Source organism: Amphibalanus amphitrite, unplaced genomic scaffold (assembly GCF_019059575.1).
Source record: "Amphibalanus amphitrite isolate SeventyFive unplaced genomic scaffold, NRLGWU_Aamphi_draft 000441F_arrow, whole genome shotgun sequence".
NCBI classification, from domain to species: domain Eukaryota; kingdom Metazoa; phylum Arthropoda; class Thecostraca; order Balanomorpha; family Balanidae; genus Amphibalanus; species Amphibalanus amphitrite.
Window position 1 is genome coordinate 509,244 of NW_024881935.1, and position 21,347 is coordinate 530,590.

Genomic DNA, 21,347 nt, shown 5'->3' on the forward strand with positions numbered 1-21,347 from the left:
AGGTCAGGTCAAGGGTACAAATTGCAAGTTTCTACAGTATCGGCCTTGCACCGTAGTTGCCGAAGAATGGAGTCATGGACTGAGACTGATCGCCCAAAACGTGTTCTTAGGCTACCAAGACAATATTCGTTGCATACAATATCATTCAGAGGTCAAGGTCAAGGTCAGGTCAGGTCAGGTCAGGTCACCAAAAAACAAAATATAGAAAAGGGCATGTGCGACACATGTTTTATGGGTCATTTTACTCATGGAATTCAATAGGCACACTCAATAAGTGATATGGACCACCTCTGGATGAATTTCAGGTCGAGGTCAGGTCAAGGTCAGGTCAAGTGAGGTCAAATTTTGAAGTTGGTTGTTAAGGCCTAAAAAGGTGTCTATCTGATGCAGTTTTTCACGGCAAATCGAATGGTGCTATTTTTGTTTCCGTACGAGGTCTAGAACTTCCAAAAAAGTCATTTTTCAAAAAAATTGTTGGTCGTGACGTCATAAAATTTTGAATAACTCCCACATTTTTGAACCGATTCTTCTAAAATTTGGTATGTAGGTGCACATAGACCACTTCTCTGACATATATTCCGGTTTTTTCGATAGACTCAAAATTTTGGATTTTATAATGATTTTTCCAAAAAAGTCAGTTTTTTGAAAAAATTTAGGCCAAAATCCAAAATTTTCAAAAAACCGAGATAGCCATTTGATAGATAAAGTCAAATTACGTATAACCTTTTTTGTTACGTCTTGATTCCTTTAAAAATGAAGATGTTAGCGGCGTTTGAACTTTTGCCGTTTTTGAGGCGAAAATGGCGAACATGACGTCACTAAAACGTCAATATCTCAAAAATTTTCCGACGGATTTCGCTCAAATTTTCAGGGAATGTGTCAAATTGATGTAAGAAAAGGTACTGAAAGTTTGGCGGCGCTACGCGCCGCCGTTTTTGAGATATCGCAAATATTCGCGAGGGGGGGTAAAATTTACCCCCCCAGCCCCGCGCGGGTTAAATCTCATTCCCGACGTATTTTGGCCCTTTTTCTAACAATTGTTTATCGCATGATTCGCATCACTTCCGGCCGATTGTAGCCCGTCAGAGGACCAGGTTAGTACAAGACAGGTCTCGTGAGGGGCTGTTTTATCCAGGTCAGGCCTGTTTTGGCTTGTGACGCAGTACCTTCTCACAGAGGATGTCATATCCTCTGTGAGGAAGACCGGTCTTTTCTGGTCCAAAGGGAGGATGAGCCCCACGGTTTTCTCGGTTCTTGAAACATGTCCCTTCACTGTCTGAGGAGGTGAAGAATAAGCTGAGTCAACCAATTGCCGGCGGGCGAAAGCAGAGGCGAAACCCGAGAGTGTGTATTGTGCTGCACCGACCTGCACCGACGAGAGAGAGAGGGAGAGGGGGAGAGAGAGAGAGAGAGAGAGAGAGAGAGAGAGAGAGAGAGAGAGAGAGAGAGGAGAGAGAGAGGGAGAGAGAGATCCTGATTGTGATTGTTTGCTCACCCTCAGGATTTTTAGGGTGTGAGAGACGAGAGTGCACATCCTCCGCTGCCCCCGGGAATCAACAGCCCATGATTACAAATCAATTCTAAAGAACGATCAAACTGAAACGGTGCTCCAAGCTTCAATTCGGCAAGGCAAAAACATAAGCAGGATAAAAAACTTTTCTTTCATACGAAGATCACGCTACCATATATGCTTCCAAATGATCAGACATCTGGAACAAACGTGCCGCATGAAATACAAAATACGAACCCATCCGGTTTACCATAGCAATTTTTCTACATCAAGTCACAAGACGTGAAGGAACGACTTTACGAGGAACGACAATTCAACTTGAACTGGACGTTCTGGGCCCAACGAGGCTATACGTCCTACACCACAAGTAACCACAAGTAAGTAAGCATAGCAATTTTTGAGGAGGCTACAGGTTGGACGCAAGAGCCAAGCTGCTACGCGCCTTAACCCAGAACAACAACAACGAGGAGGCTACAGCTCGTTTATTTTGCGATAATTTCGATGAACTGCTCTTGGAAGATTAAGAAAGCATCATTTTTTAAATTGTAAAGCACCATTGGCATATATTGCAACGTCACGGGCGGAGCTATAAAGCTTGCAACAATCCCTATGTAAACGCGACTGTTGTTGTATCCCCTTCACCTTGGGGCTTGGGCTGTACCAGTATAGCACTGACCGTGGGTGTTGATTTGGTTTAAAAGTACATAGGTGTTCATTAAAGATAAATTAGATTAGGCTTTCTTGTTTTTGGGTGCCACATTAAATCAATGTTATAGAGGCCCTACTATCTTGAAGAACCTTAGGCTCTTAACACACACTGGCGGCTCCACTGCACAAATCCGCCTTGGGGCCGTGGCCACTTTCATTGGTATAAGTAAGACAATGAGGAGTGTTAGCATGTACGCTTGTATTGCAGGGGAACGGAACGTGCAGCTGCGATAATGCTTTTTAATGAAAATAACTGACCCCGGTTAATGAAGCCACCGCTTTGTAGGGATCATCTACGCGATTTGTCATCTATGCGATTTGTCATTTCATGTTGTCATTTTCATTAATTGTCGCCGCTTTATTAATCAATCTGTTACCTGTTGTCAATTGCGCGTCAAGTTTGTTTGTTATTTGTAAACCGGCCTGCCGCTGGCCTCAACCTTCCTAGTAACCGCTGTGCCATACGCTTTAGAACATATCGTGCAAAGGTCACGGCGGCACCCCTGAGGCGGCCGCTGCCCGTACGTTTACGAGCCCATTGTCGTGACGTCACGCCTGTGAACAAAGGTCACGGTAGGGGCTCTCCCGGCAGCCGGACGGTGACTCATACGTTGAGCTTGTCTCTCGCCGCGCCTGCGGGCATATTGGTAGTACTAGGGACGGCCAGCATATGACCGCGGTTTTCGGCGACATTGTCAATTCGTTTTTCGACTCTGCTGTTCGCTGCAAGACCAATACACATAGAAAACGGCTCGGGCATTTGGAGAAGAGCGGCTACTCTGAGGCGATGGAAGAACACGGAGATTCACACAAACGACCTGACTAGGTTGCACCGGCCACAGTCGACCGAGGTGGGCTTCCGCGCCCTTAAAGACGCCTCTGACTGGCCATTGCGCTGACACCCTGGTCGGACCACGGTCATTGATCGGACCCTGCCACTGGTTCGTGCTCAGGCTGCCTTAGCGGGTAGACCTGCTCGACCAGACGCCCCACTGGTGGGCGAGTGCTCGGTTCCGACTTTCACCGCCGGTCCAACAGCGTTCTGCTGGTTCCCGCCGATCCGGTTACGACACCGCAAGTGCCGTACCGACTCGGGCGTCCCAGGTGGGCGTAACGGTTACCACACCAGTTCGCGACCCCCAGGCTCTGTCAGCCGTCGTACGGCTCTCGGACGGACACTCTAATAGATCAGCCACAGATCAATAGGTTGTCACGGACCGTCCGTCCAGCCACGCGCTACCCACAGCGCAGTACGACAATTGGTGACCCCGACGTGATCTCCGTTGTTCAACCTTAGCCTCTCGTCATGCCGGCGGACAGCGCACAGTCCGGCGCCGCAGCTCAAGACCCAGCCAGCGTTCCAGCTTCAGCCTCCGAGTCAACTCATCGGCCCATGGCTAGCTTCCGGCTACCACCATACTCTCCGGAAGAGCCCGACCTGTGGCTACTGCAGGTGCAGTGCGCTTTCGACGTCAGCGGGGTCGACTCCGACGAGCTGAGGTTTAAGCTCCTCGTCGCAAACCTCCCCGCCAACATCGCCGTCCAGGTCAAGGACGTCATCCGGTCATCTCGGTCTTTTGACGTGCTGTGTGCAGCGCTCCAAGCCCGCCTGGCACAGTCACGCGCCGACCGACTACAAGCCCTGCTCGGCCGCCAGCAGCTCGGCGATCAGAAGCCGACGGCGCTGTTGCGCTCAATGCGCAACGAGCTTGCCGCAGCCGGGGACGCCCCGGTTGATACGGAGCTCTTCCGTACCCTATTTCAACAACGGCTACCGCAGCCCGTCCGTGCTGCCCTCGCCCTCCTGCCAGCCGACAGCACGCTTGACGCACTGGCAGAAGCGGCCGACCGGTACCTGGAAGCTAGCGGACCCGACCCACGGCTATCAGCGATCGCGGCACAGCCGTACACACAGCCGGCACCGCCCATCGCTGCTGCAGTGACAGCCCCAGCGCCAGCTGCAACCCCTGCGCTGGACACCGTCATCGCCTCCCTGGTCGCTAAGATGGAGCGCCTGGAGGCCAGCAACCGACGACTCGAGGACGCCGTGCGACGCGACCGCAGCCGTTCCCGGCCGCGCCAGGCGCCTCGCCAGTCACGCCGCCCGTCACCGGCTCGTCCTTCAACGCCGCCGCACGACGACACGCTGTGTTGGTACCACCAGCGATTCGGCGCCCAAGCGCGCCGATGCAAGCTGCCGTGCTCCTGGATCGCCTCGGAAAACTGAGGCGCCCCGTGCTGATGGCGCAAAGCACGGGCGCCCCTCCTGCCGCGCCACTCCTCTTCGTGAGGGACACGGAGACGGACCGGCAATTTCTAGTCGACACCGGGGCGCAGGTCAGCGTGCTGCCTCGCCGCTGCCTGCCCAACGGGTCTACGCTGACCCCTGCTCCTGTCGGCCAGCAGCTCGTCGCGGCAAACGGCTCACCGATCGCGGTGCACGGCACCTGCCTGCTGGACGTCACCTTGAGTCAGCAGCACCGCCTGAAACATCGATTCTTCGTCACTGACGTCACCACACCCATCTTGGGCACCGACTTCCTGGCCGCACATCACCTCGTCGTGGACGTTGCCAACCAGCGTCTCCTGCGGGACGGCACCGTCTGCGCCAGCGCCGAGCGGTCAAGGCTGTGCTCCATCGGAGTTCGTCTCGTCCGGGAGCAGGCTGCTGCTCGCTTCGCAGCTGTCCTCGCCCGGTACCCGGATGTGACCTCACCAAAACCTGGACCAACACCGGTGAAGCACAACGTGACGCACCACATCGTCACCAAGGGTCCACCGGTGTACCAGCGGCCACGACGCCTCCCGCCGGAGCGCCTTCAAATCGCACGTGCTGAGTTCAACAAGATGCTCCAGCAAGGCATCATTCGACCGTCGAGCAGCAGCTGGACAACTCCACTCCACATGGTGCCAAAGAAGAGACCCGGCGAGTGGCGTCCTTGCGGCGACTACAGAGCGCTGAACGCCCGCACCGTACCAGACCGCTACCCGCTGCCGTACCTGCGGGACTTTTCAGCCGACCTGCATGGGTGCACCGTCTTCAGCACCATTGACTTGGTGAAGGCTTACCACCAGATCCCGGTGGAACCTGCCGACGTCCCCAAGACAGCCATCACGACACCGTTCGGCCTCTACGAATGCGTTCGGATGCCGTTCGGCCTCAGAAACGCCGGACAGACCTTCCAGCGTTTCATGGATGAGGTCCTCCGCGGCATACCGGGCTGCTTCGTCTACCTGGACGACATCCTGCTGGCCAGCCCGACTGCCGAACACCACCTGCAGCTCCTGGACCAAGTGCTTCAGCGCCTCAACACCTACGGCGTCGTCGTCAACAGGCACAAGTGCGTCCTGGGACAGGAGCAGGTGGTGTTCCTCGGCCACTCGGTAGACGCCGACGGCGTCCGCCCGCTGCCTGGACGAGTCGAGGCCATCAAAGACTTCCCGGAACCGACCACTCAGTCCCAGCTACGGAGGTTCCTGGGGATGGTAGCCTACTACCACCGCTTCATCCCCCAGGCAGCCGAGCTCCTGCAGCCTCTGCACGCCTTAATCACCCACAAGGCAAAACGCTCGAGAGCGCCTGTCACGTGGACAGACTCGGCGCGGCAGCGTTTCAAGAACGTCAAGGACGCCCTGGCCACGGCGACACATCTCGCACACCAAGTCCCGGACGCGCCGCTCGCCCTCTTCGTCGACGCCTCGGACTGCGGAGTGGGCGCCGTCCTCCAGCAGCACGTCGCCGGCGAGTGGCAGCCCCTCGCTTTCTTCTCAAAAACGCTCCAACCTGCGGAGAAGAAATACAGCACGTTCGGGCGCGAGCTGCTCGCTATCTACCTGGCCGTCCGGCACTTCAAGCACGCCATCGAAGGACGGTCAGCAATCATTTTCACAGACCACCGACCACTGGTAACGGCCATCGGCTCCTCGTCCGACCGCTACTCGCCGCGAGAGGTCCGCCACCTGGACTACATCGGCCAGTTCGTGTCTGACATCCGCCATGTGCCTGGCAAGGACAACGTGGTCGCCGACACGCTGTCACGCACGGTCTCGATGGTGGCCCAGCCGCGACCCCCGCTCGCCGACTTCACTGCCATCGCCAAGGCCCAGTCCGAAGACAGCTCGCTGGAAGACCTCGAGGCCTCAGACACCTCACTGCGCCTGCGCCACATCCCGGTCGGCGATGGACTCTGTCTGCTCTGCGACGAGTCCACCGGATCGCCTCGGCCGGTCCTCCCAGAGGCGCTGCGCCGGCCCTTCGCCAAGGCTCTGCACGACCTGTCGCACCCTGGCGTCGAGGCCACCGTCAAGCTCGTCTCCAAGCGGTTCGTCTGGCCCGGTATGGATCGCGACGTGCGCCGCTGGACCCGAACCTGCCTCGCCTGCCAGCGCTGCAAGATCGGTCGGCACACCAAGTCCGACGTCGGCACCTTCCAGCCGCCTCAGCAACGCTTCGACCACGTCCATGTAGACCTCGTCGGCCCGATGCCTCCATCAAGAGGCCACTCGTACCTTCTGACGTGCGTCGACCGGTTCACTCGGTGGCCAGAAGCCATCCCGCTGCCAGACATTCGCACCACCACGGTGGCTCGAGCCTTCCTCGAGCACTGGATCGCCAGGTTCGGTGTTCCATCCATCATCACCACCGACCGCGGCGCTCAGTTCGAGTCTGCCCTCTGGTCGGAGCTTCAGCGGTTCCTCGGCTGCCAGCGGACTCGGACAACCAGCTACCACCCGGCCTGCAACGGTATGGTGGAACGCCTGCATCGCCAGCTGAAGGCCAGCCTCCGTGCACACCAGGCTACGTCATGGACGGACGTGCTGCCGCTGGTGCTCCTGGGCATACGCTCCACCATCAAGGCGGACCTGCAGGCGACGTCAGCCGAGCTGGTGTACGGCTCCTCACTGCGGCTTCCCGGCGAGTTCTTCATCAGCAGCCAAGCCTCAGCAGCATCACCGGCCGGTTTCGTACAAGACCTGAAGCGCGCCATGTCTCAGGTGCGGCCGACACTCCCACGTCCGGTCCAGCGCGCCACGTACGTCCCGACGGCACTCCAGACGGCGACACACGTCTTCGTGCGCAGGGACTGTCACCGCTACCCGCTGGACGCTCCATACGACGGACCGTTCCCGGTTACCGAAAGGACCACCAAAACCATCACCATCGACCGTCGACAGAAAAAGGAAGTCATCAGCATCGACCGGTGTAAGGCCGCCTTCCTGGAGACGCCAGATGAATCCGGTCATCGACAGCCTGACCTGCCGACTGTGCAGCCGCACGGTACTCAGTCCAGCGGCCCGCCGCGCCGGCCGCGCCACCGCTCAGCAATGAGCCCAGCGGCCCGGAGCTTCTGATCTACGGTGACGCACCAAATCGCCCTGCAGCCGTCGCTCGGGCTGACGCTGCACCATTGCAGCCTCAGCCGATACTACGGACGACCCGCTCCGGCCGCGTCATACGACCTCCGGTAAGATATCGCCATGTCACTTTTGTCCGCGACATGTCTGGCGAGGGGGTACTGTAGGGATCATCTACGCGATTTGTCATCTATGCGATTTGTCATTTCATGTTGTCATTTTCATTAATTGTCGCCGCTTTATTAATCAATCTGTTACCTGTTGTCAATTGCGCGTCAAGTTTGTTTGTTATTTGTAAACCGGCCTGCCGCTGGCCTCAACCTTCCTAGTAACCGCTGTGCCATACGCTTTAGAACATATCGTGCAAAGGTCACGGCGGCACCCCTGAGGCGGCCGCTGCCCGTACGTTTACGAGCCCATTGTCGTGACGTCACGCCTGTGAACAAAGGTCACGGTAGGGGCTCTCCCGGCAGCCGGACGGTGACTCATACGTTGAGCTTGTCTCTCGCCGCGCCTGCGGGCATATTGGTAGTACTAGGGACGGCCAGCATATGACCGCGGTTTTCGGCGACATTGTCAATTCGTTTTTCGACTCTGCTGTTCGCTGCAAGACCAATACACATAGAAAACGGCTCGGGCATTTGGAGAAGAGCGGCTACTCTGAGGCGATGGAAGAACACGGAGATTCACACAAACGACCTGACTAGGTTGCACCGGCCACAGTCGACCGAGGTGGGCTTCCGCGCCCTTAAAGACGCCTCTGACTGGCCATTGCGCTGACACCCTGGTCGGACCACGGTCATTGATCGGACCCTGCCACTGGTTCGTGCTCAGGCTGCCTTAGCGGGTAGACCTGCTCGACCAGACGCCCCACTGGTGGGCGAGTGCTCGGTTCCGACTTTCACCGCCGGTCCAACAGCGTTCTGCTGGTTCCCGCCGATCCGGTTACGACACCGCAAGTGCCGTACCGACTCGGGCGTCCCAGGTGGGCGTAACGGTTACCACACCAGTTCGCGACCCCCAGGCTCTGTCAGCCGTCGTACGGCTCTCGGACGGACACTCTAATAGATCAGCCACAGATCAATAGGTTGTCACGGACCGTCCGTCCAGCCACGCGCTACCCACAGCGCAGTACGACAGCTTAATAAATCCAAAACACCTTGTCATCAAGGTGGATTTATTAAGCGGATTCCACTGTACTGATATTGCATTCAGCTTGGTAATTGATGCATAATTTTGATTTGTTTGCTTGTTTCCAGAGCTTCATGCACTTGGATGGTACCTTGCCTAGGTATACTTCGGCCTTGCTTTCTGAAATAAGTTCTTGAAAAGTTTCATCAAATATGTGTTTAAGTTCTTATCATATGCTGCTTTTTACAATATTTTGTGCCATTCCAGTCACCATATTTCAATTAAACTTGTTTTACTTAGAAAACAATTTAAGACAAATTCCTAGTAAATCAAAGCATCCAAGTTTTGTATTCATACTAACAGATGATCAAGATACAGTGCTGCAGGGAATGGTAAGCACATACGAGTACATTTGGAAGCAGATGTTTTGATCTTACTTTGTTGTTATTTGGAGCTGTTTTTTTAATAATTATTTGGAGGTAGGTAGTCTCAAAGCAGCTGTTGGTACTGAGTACCACACCTTTATATTTAATGTGCATGCTGCATAGTGGATGATACTTGATAAGGTACTTTACTCCTGCTTCGTGCCTTGTAGCACTCATTTGTTTTATTTCTGAAAATATGAGATTACTGTTAGTGTTTCACTTTTTGCTCCCATTTTGTTCTGTTTTGATTTCAGCTCAATGAACTTTTATGTGAAATGTGCAATCAATTGTTCAGCCTCCACAATGTTTTTTTTTTCTTCTTAGTTTCTCTTATTTTTGCGCTTCCCTCAATAATATGGTCTGATTGCTTTTCAGCATCCCATGAGTTTTACTAAGAAGTTCTTTCAAGATGGAGGCGTGGAGTTCAAGAATGCAGTAAGCCCTCTTTTATGAATGCGTTTTTGGCTATGCAGATTGGTGGTTCTAGTTGTGATGTGATCAGTGCTCTTAAAGCTCTCAAAGCGAGTTGAGTCTTGTCTGTCCCCACACCTGAGCCTGCCCTGGTATCGGTATTCGGTTATGTCCCTGGCCTGCGCGCCCCGATAGATGGCGCTCCATTCCGGGCAGTGCGTGTCGCTCCGAGCCGAGTATAGGCTCGGAGCGACCCGTGGATAATATGCTCCGAGCTGAGTATAGGCTCGGAGCGGCCTGTTGAGTCGTGCGCCGCACGGAAGCTCGCCGGTACAGGTAGTGGCAATACGCGCTCTCTCGATCGACACAGATTGTGCGGGACGCAGCAGATGGGGATTGCAGGACTGTGAACGATAGTCGCTCCCAGAGCAGAGGCGGATCCAGCTCAGAGTTTGGGGGGGGGGGCAAACAATAACAATTTATCGATTCTTTCCATGCCTCGTCCATAGGCGTAATGTTACAATTATGCCGTTTGGGAGGGGCAAATGCCCATTTTGCCCCCCCCCCCCTGGATCCGCCACTGGGTGCTCCTCCCCTGCCCATGAGATGAAATCAGGACAGGACACATTCCGTATAATTTGAGGTCGATTTCGACAAGCGGCTTACATCCTAACGAAATTTACCTTTGGAGGCAAAAGGATAATAGGCATGTGATAGCGGATGAACGGGTCGGTGGAACTTCGAGGTAATTGGCAACTGCAAAGGGGTTCATAGAGCCGTTACCCCCATTAGAACTCGATTTTAGATAGGATTGTTTGATAATGTATTGATACTCTATCTATGCCTCGTTTGCGGACGTCCGCCTGTCCCGTCCCGTCCTCAGCCCTGTGGTTTACCCTGTGTGCCCCTCGTCCGCCGCAGTTCGTGTCGACCCCGGTGTGCTGTCCGAGCCGGGCCACGCTGCTGACGGGCCGGTATCAGCACAACACGGCAGTCCGCAACAACACTCTGGCCGGCAACTGCTGCGGCAGCGACTGGAGAGGCCGTTCGGAGCCGCGCACCGTGGCGGCGCTCCTCCGGCAGCGCGGCTACAACACCTTCTACGCCGGGAAGTACCTGAACCAGGTCAGCGGACAACGGGGAACGGCACGAGACGGGGACTAGACTGTCCTGTTAACTTTTAGTTCTAATTGTGCTTTTACTTTGTAATGACTAATGGTTATTGAGGTATAAGTGCGTTTTTTTAGATGAGACGGTTGTTTCAGATGGTTCAAAATGTTAACCATCGGGCTCCTATGAAAGCACAAACTTATCAAGCTCGCTCTTATTCGTTTATGACAGATATATAGTACATATATTACCACCCTTTTTTGTACAATTCACACGATATGATCGCATTACCCTTCAATTTTTTGTTGATATATCAAGGTTTCGGGGCTAATACTCGCAAGTCACAAAATAACTCGTTCTAGTAAAGCACAGTTTTTTTTTACAATGCACATATTTGCAATATACTTGCAAAAGTCACTTTGGATGTCTGAACTTTCCTGTAGTGTAAAACAATCCGAGCAGCACATAAATGTAATGTAGTTCACCCTATCTATCGCGATTCTTATGGCCGCCTCCTTTGACACACAGCCGGCCCTCCCGAAATGATCGCCATAGTTAAAAGTCTATAGATTCGGCCAACGCGTGCACTCCTGAAACACTGCACCTCGTGCACTAATAGACCACTGGTGCTGGTTACCCATTGCACCGAATAGTATCGCTTCAGTACATCTCGGTCCGATATTCCAGCACAGATCGGCAAACGTAGGCGATACGGAGGCATAGGCCTCAGCTGCTGGGACGGCAAAACATGTAGCAATGGCTTCAAGTGGCGACGTAGACGATCACAATTCACGTCCCTTCAATGATTTTGTCAGAAATAACGACATTCCAATGATAATACGGCTCGCAACATTTATCGTCAACCACGGCACAATATTCCGCGATGTTCTACAATCCACATCTACCGAAAATGACGAAAGCCCTCGGCGTGTATTGTGTAATACCCTATCCACCCATAATCAGTATCTGCTGCTCGCTCCCGCTCCCCGACTCGGCGCGGTCCTGCAGCTGTGTCTCGGCTGCCGGGGCGGCTGGGCTCACTGCTCTGTCTCGCCCGGCCCCGGACTGTCGGCGAGCTCGTGCAGTGTGTCGTGCAGGTGCCTCCAGCCGGGCACGAGCAGGTGGTAGTAGACGTAGTCGGAGCCGTGCCAGGGGTACGGCGCGGCACACCACAGCAGCAGCAGCGTCTGGAGGAGGGCGGGCGTCGGTCAGCTGTCCTGAATTGATAATGCATAGTTCATTAGTTGGATAGCACTGGTTTGGATAGCGGTCATTGACGTGTTCAATCACAGGATGTATTCCGATCCGGTTATCCAGCGCCTTCGCATGGGTTCGTCAATACATTAATCTCCGTTCAAATTCACCTTGGCCCCCCAGTGCCTCGGGCTGGCTACAAAGCCGTGATCCCTCTGATCTTGGGTGGAATTTCTGCCAGTTTGTCGTGACCCATACTCGGTACTTATGTTGCACGGCTTGCTGTTACGACTTTATCTTTCAGCCCTATCTCGCTTCACGGACCCACCTTTGCCGTCCAGTAGCCGGGTATGAATCTGTCTGTCAGATATGAGGGTATGATCTCTTCACGGACCCACCTTTGCCGTCCAGTAGCCGGGTATGAGTCTGTCTGTTGAGTGTTGGGTATGAGTTCCCTGCTCGAACCCACCTTTGCCGTCCATTAGCCGGGTATGTCTGTTTATCGGGTATGGTGCTGTTCCTACACGGGCCCACCTTTGCCGTCCAGTAGCGGGTATGAGTCTGTCAGATATGAGGTTATGGATCTCTCGCTCGAACCCACCTTTGCCGTCCAGTAGCCGGGCAGGAGTCTGTTGGGTAGGAGGTTATGGTTCTCTCGTTCGAACCCACCTTTGCCGTCTAGTTGCCGGGTTTGTCTGTTTGTCAGGTGTGGTGCTGTTCCTACATGGGCCCACCTTTGCCGTCCAGTAGCCGGGTATGAGTCTGTCTGTTGGGTAGGAGGGTATGGCTCCTACATGGACCCACCTTTGCCGTCCAGTAGGCAGTAGCCGGGTATGAGTCTGCAGTCTGTTGGTAGGAGGGTATGGTTCCTACACGGACCCACCTTTGCCGTCCAGTAGCCGGGTAGGAGCGCCTGCAGCCGGTCGCTGACGATGGACACGGTCGCCACCACGGCGTACACGGTCCAGTAGCGCAGCCAGCGGCGCCGCCGCGCCGCGTCGCCCGACTCCAGCGCCCTCACGGAGCGGAGCGCGGGCGCCGCCAGCGCCGCCACCAGGAGGATCAGCGAACTACTGACGGCCAGCAGCCAGTAGCCGGCCAGGGCCGCCAGCACCGCTGTGGGAGAGCCACAGAAAATCACAGACTGTTACGACTGCTATTACCAATATGATCACAGAAAAAACGATCCATCCTGTCACCTTTGAACCTTTGATCGAAGCCACAGTTGAACCTTTCCCACATTGTTGAGTTATGATTGTCCCATTTTGGGTATCGAATAAAATCTGAAGATGAGACGAAGATGAGTTGAAGAAGGCTGATATCGGTAAACAATAAACATCGTTAACATTTACCATTCCGCTTTGCTAACGGAGCTGTAGACGAACCTGACCTGGACTACCATGCCTAGTGGCTAAGCATCGTAAAGTATTCATTGAATCTGTTCTCACGGATGCTAGCCTGCACAGAGGAGTCTGCCACCGGTGCCTCGGCCCTCCCGGTACCGTTCGATGTACTCACCTCTGGAGGTAGGGTGCTGGATGAGACTGTCGTCGCCGCCCAGTCGCGCCACGGCCGGCCGGACGTAGGTGTTGAGGCAGTGCGCCAGAGCCTCTGAGAGCACCGCCTCTGCCGGGGCAGCGGCGGTACCGGCGGCGGGGACGGCACTGGGCGGGGAGGGGAGCTCCTCCACCACCGGGTCCACCGGGTCCTCCCGGAGCTCCACCGTCACATAGCCGGCCAGGGCACCGTCCGCCGACCCGCCGCGGCGGCCCAGGCCCCGCAGAAACCCCCAGATGCCGCCCTTCTTCCCCATGGCTGGCGAGGGCTCTCCCGTGTCCCTGTGGTCCTCGGGTTCACTGCTCAAATCCGCGCACTGGTTAGGATGTTTATAACAGGAACTTTGTCACAAACACTTCGTGGTGTTTAGAAAGACATCACGTCCCCGATCAAGTGTTGCGAGCCACTGCAGATGTGAAATCACGGCACCACTTGCTACCACCGTCGTGCGGTATGTCCCAGTGGACGGTCGGCCCACCGGCGCACCTGTGCCGTCCGTAAACTCACGTGACGCGCCGCGGCCGCCGCCCTCACTGCGCCGGTACGATCGGTCGCGCGAGTGTCGCGGTGGCCGAGCGCGGCGCCTCGCCAGCTGGCCGGCCCCTGGGGTGACCGACCGACCGACCGAGCGGTGCGTGCCCTCCGCCTGTCACCGCTGACACTGTGGCTCAGGTGCGGGTTATCGGTCGGAGAGACCGCCGCTGCCAGCGTCGTAGTGACGACTGTCGACCGGCTGCGGGCGCTATAGACACAGGTGGTTCGTGGTCGACTGGTGTGCTGTCTGTCGGATAGATGAAACGGCGTTACTCCAGCTGTCCTGTCCTGTCCTGTCCTGTCCTGCCCTGTCCTCGCAGTTCACGCGCTACCCCCGGCGGTGGGCTCAGACTGACTGCGTCGACTTCCACCGCAGACTACGTTGTGTTGCGTGCGGTCGTCCCTCCTTCCCCGCTCGGTTGAGTGTTCAGAAGGCAGCCGTGCGATGGCCCTCGGCCGCTATCCGTTGATCTGTTCCTGTCACCGGATTAGCGCCGCTCACTGTCGCCAACTGGAAGACAAAGACACGGTCATGGTAACAGGCAGCGCGAGTGGAGGTCGACGTCAGCTACTGGCTTTGTCGGTCAGTTTTTGTCGCCCTATATTTTCCTTTGTTTTGTATTCTTAGCTACACTGAAATCATACATGGAACGTGATATGTGAAATTCATTACACGGGCTCCCGCGTCACAGCGCGCTGCTGCAAAGCAAGGTTACCGTTGCCGTTCTGTTGCTGATCCCACTGAAGGCCATCGGTCGCTCGGCGGATGTCAGTTGTTCTTATAAGTCGCTCACTCTACTCTTAGTGCCATGTCTGAGATCGTTTAAACGGCATTTAAGAGTGCTCAAGACAAGTTACATAGGCATCACAGAATGTTTCATTTATCTCTTGGAGACGGGTTAGGTACACTCGGGGGCAGATTGATGTTCCACCACTCCCTACCCATCGGGCTCCCATGGCTCAGCACTGGCTGCTGCTACCCCGAGTGTGCATATGTAGCCGATGTCGCTCCCCCTCGCTCTCCGCTATATCCAGCCAGTGCAATTAGCCGGCTGATGACCCAAAGGCTCATGAGACCCGTGACTCATGAGAACGATCAGCTGTTCGGACTCATAGCACTCTATTGTCTGTTTATCATAGTCAGGCAGCACGACAACCTCAGCTGTCACACAATGTGGTCTCCACTCTACAGATAGCCTATTTCCACGTGGTCTCTCCCCGGCCCTCGGTCGCTGACCGGTGGCCCCATTCCTCCTGATCTTACCTGTTTCTCAGACGTATGTCCGATTCTCCGCCTCTTCAGCTCCAGTTCACACCGGGCAGTTCACACTGGGCAGTTCACACCAGACAGCTCCTCCAGTCGACACTATACGACAGGCTCTTTGTTACGGCGGGCAGGAGCACTGCACCCGTCTGTCCGCGGCGCGGCGGCGGCACTGGCGGACTGCCAGCCTGCCATACCACTGTGCCCCTCCCCGTCAGGCCTCCCCACTCCGCCGCGACCACCGCGGCCGGCCGGCCGACAAAACAGTGCACCGCCGCCGACAGTGAACTCTGTCAGGGTCACCCGTCCTCGACACGGGCGACGCGCCGACTTCGACAGGTCACACAGCGGGTCACCGGCCACTGAGAAACCCTAAAAAACTGTCAGAGCGGTCGCCAAGGATGGGTCACGCGAGGCCCGGCGGGGAGGGCTGGGCTTTGTTGTGGCGCGTGTGACGCCAGAGGAGGGTCCACCGGGCGCCCGTCTGCGTCCTGTCAGTGCTAGTTCGGACACTTCTTTGTTATGTTTTACGGCGGCGGCTGATAATACGGCAGTTACGTCTCGTCAGAGCCGATACCGGCTGACGGATGAGTCAGAGTTGTGGCGGTGCAGGCGGCGGCACGACCCGACGCCCGGAGTACGGGAAAGTGTCGGACTGTTTCGGCTTGTTTTCCGCTAACGCTTGTTTCAGGCGCATTCAGGCTCGTCGTACTCCATTACCGGATCATCACTAACAGCATAGGCAATGCTGTGTAAAACGACAGTGGCGGCGGAACACCTTCATTAAAGGGGGGGGGGGCACTGCCGACTTTTGGTCCCATTCTTTCCATGCAACGCTCATAGGGCTAATGTTAAAATGTCAAATTCAAAGGGGGGGCACGGTGCCCCGGTGCCCTCCCCGTTCCGCCGCCTATGTATAACGATACAAATGTAACCCTAGTTTCACCATGCGCTCAATCTATAAAAAAAAAAATCACGGTACCGGCATTCGGCAACTGGCAAGGATCATCCGGCTAACCGGTTATGTCAATGCATGTACTGAAAATTTCGGGTCACTGAAGCCATGTAGGTAATAGCTCCGGCCAGATGAGCGCGGTGCCAGTATCTGTTTCTCCTGCCCTGCAAACAGCCGTCCCCAGGCCGTGGTTTGAACTGAACGTGTGCGCTGACAATGACTACTACCGCTGACGCGCGCCAGGCAGCTTTGTTTGCTCTCAGACTGTCGATATCTGATAGGGGACGACGCGCCGGCGTCCAAAAAACGATTACCACTTGTTGTCGTTGAACAAACACATCACTGATATATGTCACTGGCACTATATAGTTCACTGATGTAATCCTTGGACCGAATGCACGAGCTCTCTCTCTCTCTCTCTCTCTCTCTCTCTCTCTCTCTCTCTCTCTCTCTCTCTCTCTCTCTCTCTCTCTCTCTCTCTCTCTCTCTCTCTCTCTCTCTTTCTCTCTCTCTTTCTCTCTCTTTCTCTCTCTTTCTCTCTCTCTCTCTCTCTCTCTCTCTCTCTCTCTCTCTCTCTCTCTCTCTCTCTCTCACCTCCCCCTCTCTCCCGCAGTATGGCGAGCCGTCTGCCGGGGGCGTGTCGCACGTCCCTCCCGGCTGGGACTGGTGGGTCGGACTGGTGGGTAACTCGCGCTACTACAACTACACTCTGTCGGTGAACGGCACGGCGCGGAGACACGGCGACAGATACGAGGAGGACTACCTCACAGACGTCATTGTGAGTATCGACGGAGAGGGAGGGCGCTCCGAGTTGTGGGAGTTTGGAGTCGAATTAGATGGATCGTGTGGATAAGGACGGCGTGGCTCGACCTCGATTCCTTGCGCTATTTATGTGATACAGGAAGTTATACGCAAGCGCTGTTTTGCAAATTTTAAGCACGCTAAGCGTCTACGATTCACCTATGTGCACTATGTTCACGATTGTTATGCTTGCTGTTGCTACTGATATCCGAATTCCTATCCCACCGAGTAACGTTTGAGTGCTTATCTGTTTTGTTCACTGTTCACCCGTCATGTAGGACATGAATATGATGAACCCATCCGTGAAGCGCGTGCTGTTCCTTCTTTCAGACGCGGTACGCTCTGGAGTTTCTGCGGGGCCGGTCCGCCGGCGGCGCGCCGTTTTTCCTGATGGTGGCGCCCCCTGCGCCGCACTCGCCGCAGACCCCGGCGCCTCAGTACGCCCGCCTGTTCCCAGGAGCACGCGCGCCGCGCACCGCCAGCTTCAACATAGCGGCAGAGGTCAGTGCATAGTACCTATGCCCCGGTCAGTACACCGACAGCTTCAACAGACCGGCAGAGGTCAGTATACTGCCAGCTTCAATAGACTAGCACAGGTTGGTGCCACCACCAGCTTCAACATAGCGGCAGAGGTCAGTAACCAGTATACCGCCAGCTTCAGCACTGACCAGCAGAGGTCAGTACACCGCCAGCTTCAATAGGCTGGCAGAGGTCAGTGACCAGTATACTGCTAGCTTCAATAGGCCGGGAGAGGTCAGTAACCAGGATACCGCTAGCTTCAATAGACCGGCAGAGGTCAGTGCACCGCTAGCTTCAGTAGACCGGCAGAGGTCAGCGACCAGTATACCGCTAGCTTCAATAGGCCGGCAGAGGTCAGTAACCAGTATACCGCTAGCTTCAATAGACCGGCAGAGGTCAGTGCACCGCTAGCTTCAGTAGACCGGCAGAGGTCAGCGACCAGTATACCACTAGCTTCAATAGGCCGGCAGAGGTCAGTGCACCGCTAGCTTCAGTAGACCGGCAGAGGTCAGCGACCAGTATACCGCTAGCTTCAATAGGCCGGCAGAGGTCAGTAACCACTAACCAGTATACCGCTAGCTTCAATGGGCCGGCAGAGGTCAGTAACCAGTATACCGCTAGCTTCAATAGACCGGCAGAGGTCAGTAACCAGTATACCGCTAGCTTCAATAGGCCGGCAGAGGTCAGTAACCAGTATACCGCTAGCTTCAATAGACCGGCAGAGGTCAGTAACCAGTATACCGCTAGCTTCAATAGGCCGGCAGAGGTCAGTAACCAGTATACCGCTAGCTTCTTTTTTTTTGTTTTTTTTTTTTTTGTTTTGTTGGGTTAGGCCCTTTCGGTCTGACAAGACCATTGCAGAGCCGGAAGGATAATAGGAATTAGGGGGAGACATTGGTCTGGGCAGGCACCCTAGTGAGTCGCCGGGGCTGAGCCCGTCCAGAGGACAGGCCACCCAGCCCCAAGGCACTCACTGCACCCGGCTACGGGGTGCGCTCCCTCAGGAGCAGCGGTGCCGCTCCAAGGGAGCAGCCCGCATGAGATAAAGTTGCCTGTCCAGCCCGGAAGGGGGTTGCGGCGTGGAGGAGAAGGATTTCAGTATCCTGAGGATAGAAGCACGGAACGGTACGCTAGCTTCAATAGACCGGCAGAGGTCAGTTGGCTCAGCGCTGTCTCAGTGGAGGGTATTCCTATTTATAGCTGTACTGGACAGTGTGAGCTGAGCGTTCCTGTGCTGAAATGAGGCACATGAATGCCCCGCCAAAACGATTCATCTCCATGTTCCTCCCCTTCCTCTGACTCTCTGCGCCCTGATGCAGAGCGGGCACTGCCAGTCGGGTGCTGCGGGAGTCTCCCTCCCCTCCCTGATCCCTCTTTGCTCCTCTGCCCCCATGACAAGCACCGCCTACTGCACGAACCGCCGTCCCCTCAGACCCCCTCTGACCCCTCCCCCCACCCCACACACACTCTGCTCTCAGGACAAGCACCGCCTGCTGCGGGAGTTTCCGTCCCCTCTGATCCCTTCTCTGACCCTTCTCTGACCCCTCTCCTCCGCTCTGCTCTCAGGACAAGCACCGTCTGCTGCGGGAGTCGCCATCTCCTCATGGAGACTCTCTTCTCTGACCCCTCTCCTCCGCTCTGGCCTCAGGACAAGCACCGCCTGCTGCGGGAGCCGCCGTCTCCCCTGCCGGAGCCGGTGCTGCAGACCCTGGACGGCGTGTTCCGTGACCGGTGGCGCACGCTGCTCTCCGTGGATGATATGGTGGCCGCGCTGACCGAGAGGATGGCCCAGATGGGCCTCCTGGACGATACATACCTCATCTACACGTCAGACCACGGATATCACCTAGGTCAGTAGATAGGAGACAATAGACATGTACGGCTGCTGGTCTGTCGTCGAGTGTCTTCTTCACACTTTTCATAACTTCAGTTTATTGTCCCGCGTTCACGGCCGGCCGCTAAGGCTCTGAATTTCCCGCTAATATACAAAGGACTGCGCTTCGCGCTTACCCGTATTGAAAGTTCTCGCTGGCTTTGCGGTAATTAAATGATTTTTGTTTTGTTTTGTTGGGTTAGGCCCTTTCGGTCCAATTAGACCATTTCAGAGCCGGAAGGATGATAGGAATTAGGGGGAGACATTGGTCTGGGCAGGCACCCTAGTGAGTCACCGGGGCTGAGCCCATCCCGAAGGACAGGCCGATCAGCCCCAAGGTACTCAGTACTCACTGCACCCGGCTACGGGGTGCGCTCCCTCGGGAGCAGCGGTGCCGCTCCAAGGGAGCAGCCCGCATGAGATAAAGTTGCCTGTCCAGCCCGGAGGGGGTTGCGGCGTGGAGGAGAAGGATTTCCGTATCCTGAGGATAGAAGCATGGAAAGGTGTGTATTAAATGAATAAAACTGTATCATATGTTGGTCTCTGTCGTCACCTTCGGCTGCCAGTAATTTGATGTTCAAAATCTGGGCATCTCCTATAGCAATTTTGCTCTGAGCAGTTTTAACTTCCCTACCCTCTTGTCTGACGGTTCCCCGTCCCCTCCCCCAGGTCAGTTCAATCTGAGCGGACAGGTTTTACCCCCTCTCATCTGACCTTCCCCCCCACGCTCCCAGGTCAGATCTCTTTGATGGTGGACACTCATGTTTTACCCTCTCCTCATCTGACTGTTCCTCCCCCTCCCGCAGGCCAGTTCTCTTTGACGGTGGACAAGCGGATGCCGTACGAGTTTGACCTGCGGGTGCCGCTGTATGTGCGCGGCGGCCGGCTGCCGGCCGGGCGGGCGGTGCGGGCGCCCGTCTCTGCCGTGGACCTGGCGCCCACAGTGCTGCAGCTGGCTGGAATGGACCCCGACCCGAGATGGACGGCGTCTCACTGATGGAGGTCGGTGGATGGCATCGTTTGGAATTACATAAGAGCCACTTGGAGGCTCAGACTTTCAATGCATGTTTTAAGGCTGATGGTTTGAATGTTAACGTTTATATAGGTTATGTCAGTTATAACAACTTTTACTAAGATGTTAGCTAGCATATGCTTTTGTCGGCCAGTATCGATGTTTGCAGATAATTTGACGCACTTGTTCTTTATGATTTAAGTGCGCTTAGTTTTAGGTATTGTTCAACGTAAATACTGTTAAAACGTATTTGGCGATGCTTTCTAGTTTGTCACTCACGGCATATCATGACCAGACTCCTCGCCGCCCTCATTCGTCCACAGTTTGTGTCTGCCGAGTCCGGGCCTGTAACGGCCGATCCACTGACCTCTGAGCCGCCCCCGCCACTGACCTCTGAGCCGCCGCCGCGCACCGCCCTGCTGGTCAGCTATAACGGCGAAACCAACATGGCGGTGGAGCAGCCGTGTCGGTTCCGGGGCACCAACGTGTCGGTGAGTCCAGGGGGGGGACGTGGTAGGGACAGATGTGAATTGTGATGGTACGATGATCAGGGTCTGAGTGGCATTGGAGCGGGATATCGATGGGAACAGTTGTAAATATCCACGCAGGACACATTGTTTGAGTAGCTTTCACGTATTTGATGAAGCGTCAATAGCCAACATAGAGTCTGGTACACTTCGATTGGCCTGAGTGTCAATTGGCTGCCATTCGGGCCTCTATTGCAGCCATTTGGCAATTCTCTGGGCGGAACTGAAACGCCATATCGGCTCAGTACAGTCGGACCATGACCATTTCAGCCCAGTGTAAATAGTCGCACCCGTGGCCATTTCGCCACTGCTATGTCGAACGGGCCCAATTCCACTTTTCCAGCTCAGTGTTGACCGGTTCGTGATTCGAGTCTGACCCTTGCCTTTCCGCACTGCAGTTACGAGTAGGACGCGTGTTTTCCCCTTTTCGGCTCATAGTTGACCAGATTCCGGATTTTAGC

General features: G+C 55.4%; 2 protein-coding genes across 4 annotated transcripts; one reads left to right on the forward strand and one right to left on the reverse strand.

Annotated features, from left to right (window-relative positions):
- The first annotated feature begins 1,761 nt into the window (after positions 1–1,761).
- LOC122391515 (N-acetylglucosamine-6-sulfatase-like) lies at positions 1,762–20,349 on the forward strand. Of its 3 annotated transcripts, none has more exons than XM_043385524.1 (8): positions 1,762–1,887; positions 8,972–9,096; positions 9,505–9,564; positions 10,462–10,665; positions 16,768–16,932; positions 17,286–17,456; positions 19,123–19,324; positions 20,154–20,349. In XM_043385524.1, the coding sequence occupies exons 2-8, from the start codon at positions 9,094–9,096 to the stop codon at positions 20,342–20,344; spliced, it is 996 nt and encodes a 331-aa protein (XP_043241459.1). In that variant the 5' UTR covers positions 1,762–1,887; positions 8,972–9,093; the 3' UTR covers positions 20,345–20,349. The 3 variants fall into 3 exon arrangements, with proteins under 3 accessions (XP_043241459.1, XP_043241457.1, XP_043241458.1); XM_043385523.1 differs by lacking the exon at positions 1,762–1,887 and adding an exon at positions 8,819–8,851; XM_043385522.1 differs by lacking the exon at positions 1,762–1,887 and having other exon boundaries at positions 8,764–9,096.
- LOC122391516 (receptor expression-enhancing protein 5-like) lies at positions 11,007–15,720 on the reverse strand. Its single transcript, XM_043385526.1, has 4 exons — positions 15,200–15,720; positions 13,363–14,446; positions 12,728–12,960; positions 11,007–11,837 (listed from the first exon to the last, which is right to left on the reverse strand). Exons 2-4 carry the CDS (start codon positions 13,655–13,657, stop codon positions 11,688–11,690), a joined length of 678 nt encoding a protein of 225 aa, XP_043241461.1. The 5' UTR covers positions 13,658–14,446; positions 15,200–15,720; the 3' UTR covers positions 11,007–11,687.
- Positions 20,350–21,347: the final 998 nt, after the last annotated feature.

Bases quoted from the DNA above. Each gene is read 5' to 3' on its own strand.
- LOC122391516 (XM_043385526.1), bottom strand. From the start codon at position 13,657: ATGGGGAAGAAGGGCGGCATCTGGGGGTTTCTGCGGGGCCTGGGCCGC. The intron at 12,961-13,362 runs GTGAGTACATCG...GCTCTCCCACAG, and splicing joins CCAGCACCCTACCTCCAGAG to CGGTGCTGGCGGCCCTGGCC. The intron at 11,838-12,727 runs GTGGGTCCGTGT...GCCCTCCTCCAG, and splicing joins CCGGCTACTGGACGGCAAAG to ACGCTGCTGCTGCTGTGGTG.
- LOC122391515 (XM_043385522.1), top strand. From the start codon at position 8,917: ATGTGTTTAAGTTCTTATCATATGCTGCTTTTTACAATATTTTGTGCC. The intron at 10,666-16,767 runs GTCAGCGGACAA...TCTCTCCCGCAG, and splicing joins CCGGGAAGTACCTGAACCAG to TATGGCGAGCCGTCTGCCGG. The intron at 16,933-17,285 runs GTGAGTATCGAC...TCCTTCTTTCAG, and splicing joins ACTACCTCACAGACGTCATT to ACGCGGTACGCTCTGGAGTT.